The 10,627-nt window shown below is 45.1% G+C and overlaps 1 protein-coding gene across 1 annotated transcript; it reads left to right on the top strand.

The window, feature by feature from the left end:
• Positions 1–3,169: 3,169 nt before the first annotated feature.
• SSR3 (signal sequence receptor subunit 3) lies at positions 3,170–8,008 on the top strand. Its single transcript, XM_069973857.1, has 5 exons — positions 3,170–3,368; positions 4,245–4,371; positions 4,911–5,009; positions 6,763–6,894; positions 7,840–8,008. Exons 1-5 carry the CDS (start codon positions 3,236–3,238, stop codon positions 7,904–7,906), a joined length of 558 nt encoding a protein of 185 aa, XP_069829958.1. The 5' UTR covers positions 3,170–3,235; the 3' UTR covers positions 7,907–8,008.
• Positions 8,009–10,627: the final 2,619 nt, after the last annotated feature.

A 10,627-nucleotide genomic window follows, 5' to 3' on the forward strand; every position in this document is an offset into this window, starting at 1 on the left:
CCCCCACCAGGAAGTGTAAGAAACTCACACATACCTAATTACTCTCGTCACCATGCTCTTCTCTCAGCTTCTTCTTGAAGAATGAGTCACCAGCAGGAGGGCTGCTCTAGCTCCTGTTACACCAGCCTCCCCCTCCCCTGCATTGTCTCAGCTTGCTCAGCTACGATTGGCTGAACAACTGCAAGCCATCTGAGCCATGTCACTTGCTTATCTTCCCTAGTGAAATGACTTCTTCACTTACTGAGTCCACTCGGCAGCAGGAGAGAGTATGAGGGGAGGGGGGAGGCTGCCTATGTGCTGGGAGTCAGTCGGAGAGAAGATAAGCAAGTGACATGACTCAGATGGCTTGCAGTTGTTCAGCCAATCGGAGCTGAGCAAGTTGAGTCACCTGACAAGGCAGGGAAGGGGGAGGCTGGTGTAACAGGAGCTAGAACAGCCCTCCTGCTGATGACTCATTGTCACAAGAAGCTGAGAGAAGAGCATGGTGACAACAGAAATTAGGTATCTGTGAGTTTCCTAAACTTCCTGCTGGGGGGTGGAGGGGGGAAAAGACAGGGAAGGGAGGCAGATAGGTGATTGAAGCATATTACAGAGTTATATAACTTTGTAATGTGCTTCAATTACTGAGAAAAAGTTTTTCATGGCACTTGTCCTTTAATAATTAGTTCATGTGGCATGACTATCTTTCTTAGGAAAAGAGTTTTGAATATAAAGAAATGTAAATTTTTCAAATTTTTGCGCAAATATTGTTTTTTACAAAAAAATACTAAGAGTATAAACCAAAATATACCACAAAAAAAAACAATATCTGAATAACCGTGATAGTTAAAAGCATTGCAGAGTCATAACTACATAAAGAGAGACAGTTCAGATTTGAAAAATGGGCCCTGGGCATTAAGGCCAAAACAGGCTGAAGAGGCAGGGGGTTAAAATCTGTGATACCATGCGTTTTTTTGTGCTGATTTTTAAATGTCCCTCATCAAATGCTATATCAACAGTAAATAAGTCTCATTCACTTGCTATGTTTTTCTGCTTCAAATGACTTGTGGTTTGTATCTGGGAAATACCTGCATAGCCAATCACTGGCCATAGAAGTGACCTACCTCAGCCACAGATTACATTTCCTGCATGTAGGGGATGTCAAGAGAAGCAGGAAAAAGCAGAGAGCACTGGAGACTGTCAGAACTGTGGAGACAGGTGATCAGGGTAGGTAAGTAGGGCTTAATTTTTTTTATATTTTTACAAGACCCGAGGGTGTTTAAAATAAATCTTTCTGGAAGCACAAAGGGAAGAGGGCTCTGGAAAACTGCCTCGCAGTTATTGCTGCTATTATTTTCAATAAACAAAATAAAAGGTGGCCAATGCCTTTAAGCTGTAAGGCTCTTCTTAGAATTCAAATATGAGACCGCTAAATATTACCACCTAAGCATTTGCTGGTAAACCCATGGCTAATTTAAGTGCTAGAAGACAATAGAGTGGTGCCTTGGATTAGGAGCATAATTCGTTCTGGGGGGCTGTGATTGTAATCCAAATCCACTCTTAAACCAAAGCAAATTTTTCCATAAGAAATCATAGAAATGCAGACAATTGGTTCCACACCCCAAATATAATCATTTATTATTCTGAATAACATGTAAAACAAATGAAACAAACATTCAGAAACAGCAGAATATGTGAAATTATAAGTTACTGTACAGTAATGGAGAGGATGGGAAACACAAGGACTGACAGAGACTGCAGGGAGCATGAAGGAATGAGCAGGGTATATGTGAGCACAGTATAGCAGCACTCTCTGTCCGGGGAGAGAGGGGTTACAGCTATGGAGAGATTACAGCTATGGAGAGATTACCTCCACAGTCCTGTCCCCTGATGTAAGCCCCAGCCTGAGTGGATCTGCTATGATTTATAAGGTGAGGGAGACTTCCTGGGTCAGAATACAGGGCTGTAGACCCCGCTATGAAGGCCATGCCCCTCCCCCAGTACAGGGAGCTCTTAAACCAAAACAATGCTCTTAAACCAAGTCACAATTTTGAAAAACTGTGAGCTCTTAAACCAAAACGCTCTTAAACCAAGGTACCATTTGTATTTTCTCTCTTCTTCTGTACCTTCTGTAGATGGCCTTCTACAGGGTAAAGATAAATATAAGGAGAGCTTGTAACACTAACAGCAGTAATGTTAAAGGAGAAGTCCCAAGACCTAAAAATAAACAGAGAGGCAGGGAGGTACAGGAACATAATAAACAAAGCATACTCACCTGTCCTCTTGCCCCATGGTGCCGCTCCCGAGTCCAGCTGACAGCTGCCTGCAGCTCTTCTAGCTGTAACATCACGTCCTCGGCTGAGGGTATGTGATGTTACAGCTGGGAAAAGCTGGGTACATGACATACCTGGATTCCATCAGATAATGACAGCCAGCTGCGCTATGGAGGAGCAGGGACAGGTAAGTATACATTGTTTATTAATGTCACCACCCCCCCCCCCCCCCCCCCCCCCCCCCCCCCCCCCCCCCCCCCCCCCCGCTGGACTGTTTTTATTTTTAAATGTTTCTTTATTTAAAGCAGCCCTGTGTAATAACCTGTCCATGGGTTCATATAGCTAAAAAGCATCTTTAGGCTATGTTCACACACCATTAAAATAATGGCAAAAAATGTCTGTTTTTTTAAATAGTGGCTGTTATTTGTCCTTACATGAAGAACTACAAAAAAAAAGCGCTGTATTTTTGCCAGTGTGTTAACAAAGCCTCAAACAGGAGGTCTTCTTGCCTACATTGTAGATCAATTAAGGAATTTTATCCCAAATTTGCTCATTGCCAAAACATAACTCACCAGGAAGCAATTGTTGGGACTGAATAAATATATGTGTGCCTGTAATAATGATATATGTAACTGATTATAATTTAACAGCGAAAATTATTAGGGAAAACGTTAGGGTTTTGCGTTACGGACATCAAGAAACATCGCAATGTGTGAACAGCATCGGGGTATTCGTACACCTTTACATCACCTAAACATCAACACAGTCAGCACAACCATCACTCGTACGTGTCTTGTAAGTACATGTAAGCTAAAAGCCTTCGGTTGGCAAACACGTTGACTGGCAGAAGCCCCGCCCACCAGTGACACTTCCGCTTCCCGTCTCCTAATGCTGACGTATCCGTAGTGAAGTCTAGTGACGGCGGCCGCGCAGGGTCAGTCAGAGTGAGACGTGTCGCTTTCCTCTCTCCTTCCCTTCCGATCATGGCTCCCAAAAGCAGCAGCAAGCAGCAGTCCGAGGAAGATCTGCTCCTCCAGGACTTCAGCCGGAACCTCTCCGCCAAGTCCTCCGCTCTCTTTTTCGGCAATGCGTTCATTGTGTCTGCCATCCCGATCTGTAAGTGTGAACTGTGTCTATCCTGCAGCCCATTCATCCCATAGACGTGGCATTGCTGAGGGATTGCGTTCCTATATACATGGTAAACTGTATATGGAGTCTGTATAGCGGCAGGGATGGCTGGGGGCTGCTGCTCTCTGGGATGTCTCGGGGATGGGGGCTGCTGCTCTCTGGGATGTCTCGGGGCTGCCGCTGCTCGGGGATGCCTCGGGGCTGCCGCTGCTCGGGGATGCCTCGGGGCTGCCGCTGCTCGGGGATGCCTCGGGGCTGCCGCTGCTCGGGGATGCCTCGGGGCTGCCGCTGCTCGGGGATGCCTTGGGGCTGCCGCTGCTCGGGGATGCCTTGGGGCTGCCGCTGCTCGGGGATGCCTTGGGGCTGCCGCTGCTCGGGGATGCCTTGGGGCTGCCGCTGCTCGGGGATGCCTTGGGGCTGCCGCTGCTCGGGGATGCCTTGGGGCTGCCGCTGCTCGGGGATGCCTCGGGGCTGCCGCTGCTCGGGGATGCAGCAAGGGGAAAGACAGGGAGGCGTCACGTGGGTAAATAACAGGACTGCTGCTGACTCCCATCCTTCAGAGGCCACGACTGCCACATATCTGATGGCATAAGGGAAGAGCAAATGTAGCTTTTTCCGTGCCCCTAGTTACTAATATATTGCTTGTTAGGTAATTAAGTTGTAAGGCGACCAGGCCCATTAAGGTATAATCTTGTTGTAGCGCTTTATGTCCTGTTATTTGTTTCCATGCTTTGTAACCTATATATAAAATACTCCTATTTTGTAATGATGACTAAGCACCCCTCTATACAGTATCACAGCATTATATACTGTATATACTGTAGAGTGATAGAGTCTAATAGTTGTCACTTTGTTCTTTTTCAGGGCTGTACTGGAGAATATGGCACATGGATCTGGTCCAGTCTGCGGTTCTCTACACGGTGATGACTCTGGTCAGCACATACCTGGTGGCCTTCGCTTACAAGAATGTTAAATTTGTCCTTAAACACAAGTAAGTGCTATAGGTTACGTTCCAGTATCTCTGCAGGCAGTGAGTACACTAGGATTTCCATCCCCTATAGAAGTGTATGGTACTGTTCATGCAGTCTGTAGTGGATGGTCACCAAATGCGCAAAGAAACATCCCAACGTATACGTCAAAGATGTTGCCCTAAAATATATAAATATGCTATACAGTTCCATATTGATTCCTATTCTAAATAGTTTTTTTTCCCCCAGGATTCACTTGTAATAGTAGCTGTAGTCAACTATGCTTTTCAATACAGCAACCCCCCCCCAAAAAAACCTCTATACTTCTCTTTATTCATGGTATGTTTGGCCAGTATAAACCTAAGGGTCCGCATATATTGTGTATACAGAAGTGAGAGCTTTTCGCCTTTGGGGACTCCTATTTGCCTGGCTGTAGCTGGGGAATCTGGTTGGTGTGTAATAAAGATGTGTATGGGCACAGAATGGTTGGGTTGGGGATCCCAGCTCTTTTTGGACCTGTACTGATGCATTGGTTTACAATTAGTTCCACTTTTCTTTTCAGGGTGGCCCAGAAGCGTGAAGACGCCGTCTCCAGGGAAGTAACCCGCAAACTGTCTGAAGCTGACAATAGGAAAATGTCTCGTAAGGAGAAAGATGAAAGGTAAGAGGCCTGGATAGTATGCGCATACACTGATCAGCCCTCACATTCATACCAGGTGAAGTAAATAACACTGACTGTTTTGCTGCTGATGGACAGCTTTTTCCTAATCAGGCCTTATATACACGTTCCGTGTTTAATGGACCTGCCGTCTGTTGCATGTCTGATGTGGCGTGAAACTGGAGAGCAGTGGGGAAACTGATTTATTTGTGGCACTCTAATGAAGCAGCCACGCAGCTGCTTTTTACAGAGCCACGAATATTCAAGGACTTTTTCCGATCCAAGCTACATATTGACAGATGATGCAGTGCGGGGGAGGGGGAACCCCACATCAGGCCTTCCACGGGACATCTGTGAAACACGTAAGGCCTTACTGTGCAAAAGTGACAAAGCTGTGGTTCAGTGGGAAGGGGGGTCTCTAAAGCTGCTGTTCTGTGGCCCTTATTGCTCATTTAAACCCCCCCATGCTAACATGCATTGCTGTAAATGGCGTCATGAGTGCAGTGATACATTTGTATACACAGAGGGGCTGGGAATTTAAAGTGTCAATGTTGTTAGTTTTTTTTTTTTTTTTTTTTTGCAGAAATCAGTACGGGCGATTTCAAGAAACTTTGTATTCGGGTTTATTAGCCGAAAAATGCATTTTTATCATGAAAATGCAGTTTGAAGCTCTCCCCACTCTTCATGGTTCTCTTATGGAGAGGGGAGGAGTTGGGGTAGATGAGGCACCAAAACAGGACAACAGACAGTTAATTTACAGCTACATCACTGGGCTATCTGCTCTGAAGTCAGCACTGACCTCTGAATAGCAGCTTTCACACAGGTCCCGCTTGTGTAATCCTTTGTTCTTTGCTTTTTGCTGGCTCTCCCTCCTCCCCCCTCCTCTCTCCATAGGTTATACAGGGCCCGACTGATGTAAAAGAGCCGAGATTTCCTGATGATGAGCAGGGAATTAGAGAGAGGAGGGGGGGCCTTGGGAAAGTCTTATTGAATGCAAATAATGGCATATTTGCCTAATAAACCCAATTACAACGTTTCTTAAAGGCACTGTACCATCAGGCCTGGGCTGAAGCACTGGAGGTGGGCTGACCCACCCCCAGTGGGAGGAAACCTCCGCCCCTCTATGACACTGCTTCATTAGAATCAATGGAGCTGTATCATAGAGGGGCGGGGGTTTCCTCCCACTGGGGGTGGGTCAGCCCGCCTCCAGTGCTTCAGCCCAGGCCTAATGGTACAGTCCCTTTAAAATCGGTTGGACTATTGAGTTCTCCCAAAAAAATATGACAGTGACACTTTAAGTTTACTATTTTTAAGCCCCTAAAGCTTTGATCCTTAAGGCCCTATTCCACGATTATCGGCCGATAATTGTCCTGGGGAATAGAAGGCAACGATCAGCCGACATCGTTCATGACGGCTGATCGCTGCAGTCGTTTGTTTTTCGACATGTTGAAAGACAAACGACTCATACAGCAGCAATATGCTGCCGTTGCTCTGCGGAATAGGAGCGTCGGCAGCAGACTTTGCTATATGCTATGGGCTGCCCGGGTGATCGCTAGCTGCGCTTGCAGCGCTTGTTTGCTCCTCCAGTCGGCCTGTGGAATAGGGGCTTTAGACCACTTTTCAGATAAGATCCTTCTGTGCCATGAATGTAAATTACCTTTTATTAATAGAAATCTTTGTTTGGAAGAAATGAATATAAGAATATATTTTGTGCAGGCATTAATGTTTTTTTTTTGTTTTGTTTTTCTCCTTAAAGGATTCTTTGGAAGAAAAACGAGGTTGCTGATTATGAAGCTACCACCTTCTCAATCTTCTACAACAACACATTGTTCCTGGTGCTGGTCATCGTTGCCTCATTTTTTCTGCTGAAGAACTTCAACCCTACAGTGTATCCTTTTATTCTAAAATTACTGCCAGATTAAGTTTTGTGATGGCTATGACATGTAGTTTGTTGCTAGCTTCATTTCACTTTATACCTTTATGATCCTCCCAAGGAAGTAATGTGGAGAGAGTGGATTTCAACATTAATGGCTTTAGGAAAGGAGTGTCTATCAGCATGGCATCAATCCCCTAAAATGTACCTGTCAATTAAAAAGCTTTTGACATGTCATAAGTTAGGATCGGTTGTAATCTGGGAGCTCAGACCCCCACTCATTGTTAGAGTTTGGAGAAGCATGCAGCTTAGTGCTTCTTTATTCTGAAATGGTGGGCTTGGGTAGAAGCTGCATGGGGGTAATAGTTTTTATTTATTTTTAATCAAAATCTGTTTTTATTAGATATAAAACGTAGACATGTTATTGAACATATCAGACAGTAACGACATAACAGTAAAGGCAGAACAGGAGTGGGTAATAAGGAGTAAGGGGGAGATTTATTAAAGGGTGTAAATATACACCTGGTGTAAACTGCCCACAGCAAGGGGGAACAAAGAATGACTGTCAGTCAGGGAACAAGACATTTGTTTTTGTTTTTTTTTAAACGACTGCAGATTTTTATGCAATCAGTGTATGAGTTAGAACAATTCATCAGTCTGAAAGGCCACGAGTGTTCAGTCCCTGACCAATCGGGGAGAATCCGTGTGCAGCGCATCCATCCTCAGCTCCATGTTACTTTACCTAGATAGACTTTCAGTGTAAGTCTCGGTCCGTCTAGGTTGCAGATACAGAGCAGGAAAAGGAGCGCACAGCAGCACGGTCACCTCCCCAATTATTTTGTATTTAAGTTTTTTTTGGGGGGGCTGGTTTTTTTTGTTTGTTTTTTTCAATCTACAAATATTTGTTAGCTTTTTATTTTTTTATAATTCCCCTTAAGTTTCCTTAACTATTTATTACAGAAACTACATCTTGTCCATAAGTGCTGCTTCTGGCCTTATTGCTCTGCTGTCTACTGGATCAAAGTAAACGCTCTAAAAACCATCAGTTTGGTGCAGCAAAGTGTTCTATGTATTTTTTTTTTTGTAATAGACAACATGTAAAATAAAGATTGGGTTGGATTTCTTTTTATGCTGTTTTTACTGGTGTTTTCTCCATGATTTACCCAAAGGTGATAGCACTTCGTATCCTAGCTCTCATTTAGTTTAGAAAAAACTTCAGTACTGGGTAAACTAGGTTTTTTGTTTTATCAACCATAGTTCTGTAAGCTCTGAAATTAAAGGGGTAGTGCGGCGCTAAACAATTATTCTTAAAATAACACACATTACAAAGTTATACAACTTTGTAATGTATGTTATGTATATGAATGGCCCCCTTCCCCGTGTTTCCCCCCACCTACGCCACCCCCGGAAGTGTGATGCACTATACTCACCTGATTCGTGTCGACCCCCGTCCGCCATCTTGGGACAATGATGTAATCTTTGGGCGGCCGGCCGAAGCGCTCCATCTGTCCCTCATTAGCCCCGCCCCCTCCTCTGCCGCATCACCAGCTGCTCAGCCGCGATTGGCTGAGCATAACTGTGCCGCAGCAGAGGGGGGCCATCACGAGGTATGGATGGAGCGCTTCGGTCGGCTGCCCGAAGATGACATCATTGTCCCAAGATGGCGGACGGGGTTCGACACGAATCAGGTGAGTATAGTGCATCACACTTCCGGGGGTGGCGTGGGTGAGGGTGAGGGGAAACACGGGGAAGGGGGCCATTCATATACATTACAGAGTTGTATAACTTTGTAATGTGTGTTATTTTGTGAATAATTGTTTAGCGCCGCACTACCCCTTTAAGGCTGGTGGGAACGCTTTTCCCTTGTGCTCCTTAAGTACATAGAGTATTTTGCATAGTTATATTTTCAGTTAATAAAATTGGCTGAAATGCAAAATGAAATGATAGGTGGTCAAAGAGCAAAACAAAAATCTTTACTGCTATAAATGTAAAAATATCAAAGTATTTAGGGCATCTAAACAACCATTATAGGGGGTTGATCACTGGTTAGTTATTGTATTTAGCTGTGTATGTACAGAAGAGGAAAGTAATGGTGTGGTTACACAGAGAGATCTGACAGATTTTTGAAGCCAAAGCCAGGAACAGACTATAAGCAGGGAACACATCATAAAGAGAAGACTGAGAGTTCTCCTCTTCTCAAATCCATTCCTGGCTTTGGCTTCAAAAATCTGTCAGGCCTCTCAATGTGAACGAGCCATAACAGATCTAGGTGGGTTCAGTGCTGGTAATGCTAAACCATTTACACAGCTATTTTAGTTGCCCCATTGGTGCTTAAAGGGTATCTGTCACCAGGTTTATACTATCCTATCTCAGTAGCCGAATTAATGTAATCAGGGTTTATTTTCTGCCCATAGATCTGTACGCCCTTGGTATTCTTTATTACCGTGTATTGGCCGAAAGCTGTCAGTCAGAGGTGGGGGCTGCAGTGCACACACTGTAATACATCATTAGAATCTGGGGCTTTGTCGTTTGTGCTAGGGCAGAAGATATTGGTCATTGAGTCAGCGTTACTGTGGGATGGCACGATCCACCTCCAAGAGAGCAGTATAGTTAAAGTGACTGTACCACCAGGCCCAGGCTGAAGCACTGGAGGCGGCCGACCCACCCTTAGTGGGAAGAAACCCCAGCCCCTCCATGACGTGACTCCATTAGAATCAATGGAACCCTATTATAGAGGGGCGGGGGTTTTCTCCCACTAAGGGTGGGTCGGCCCGTCTCCAGTGCTTCTGCCTGGGCCTGGTGGTACAGTCACTTTAATGGCAAATCCCATCCTCCCCCTTACTACTGACAATAATATATATTTTTTTTTTATTGGTGCAATGATGGCCATTAAAGTGACTCTACACACAATCTGTTCCCCCCCAAACCACTTGTACCTTCGGATAGCTGCTTTTAATCCAAGATCTGTCCTGGGGTCCGTTCGGCAGGTGATGCAGTTATTGTCCTAAAAACAACTTTTAAACTTGCAGCCCTGTGCCAAATGGAGTATCTGTGCCCTAACTTTGCACCACCCTTCCGTCTCTCCTCCTCACCCTCTTCATCATTAGGAATGCCCCTGGAACATTTTCTCCTGTGTGAACATTGCACAGGTGCCTTAATGATCCAGCCCATGTGCCGGGCTGACACAGGTGGGGAATAGGAGACAATTTGCCTGGAGCATTCCTAATGATGAAGAGGGCGGGAAGGAGGGACGGAGGGGTTGTGCAAAGTTAGGGCACAGATACTCCCGTTTGGCACAGGGCTGCAAGTTTAAAAGTGTTTTTACGACAGTAAATGCATCACCTGCCAAACAGACCCCAGGACAGATCTTGGATTAAAAGCAGCTATCCGAAGGTACAAGTGGTTTGGGGGGGGGGGGGGTCAGATTGTGGGTACAGAGTCACTTTAAGATGACCAGGTCCTTGCAGTAAATGCTGATGGTTGTGGTTCATTCACGTCTGTATAATTTCCCCCTGTATTGGACATTCATCCATTAGATCTCTCTGGTGTCAGTTGTCCAACCTGCTGCTTAATTACATCAGCCTTGGAGGAAAGAATCTGTAATGTGGACCAGCATCTAAGAGCCCCAAAGCGTCACTTCAGCTGTAGTAAAGTAGGATGACTGGATATGGTTGTTATTCTTTGTCTGATCAACATGATGGTAAATCCTGCTAAAAAGGGTACACTGGAGGGAAGAAAAAAAGTCTTC

Source organism: Dendropsophus ebraccatus, chromosome 6 (genome assembly GCF_027789765.1).
Source record: "Dendropsophus ebraccatus isolate aDenEbr1 chromosome 6, aDenEbr1.pat, whole genome shotgun sequence".
Lineage (NCBI taxonomy): Eukaryota > Metazoa > Chordata > Amphibia > Anura > Hylidae > Dendropsophus > Dendropsophus ebraccatus.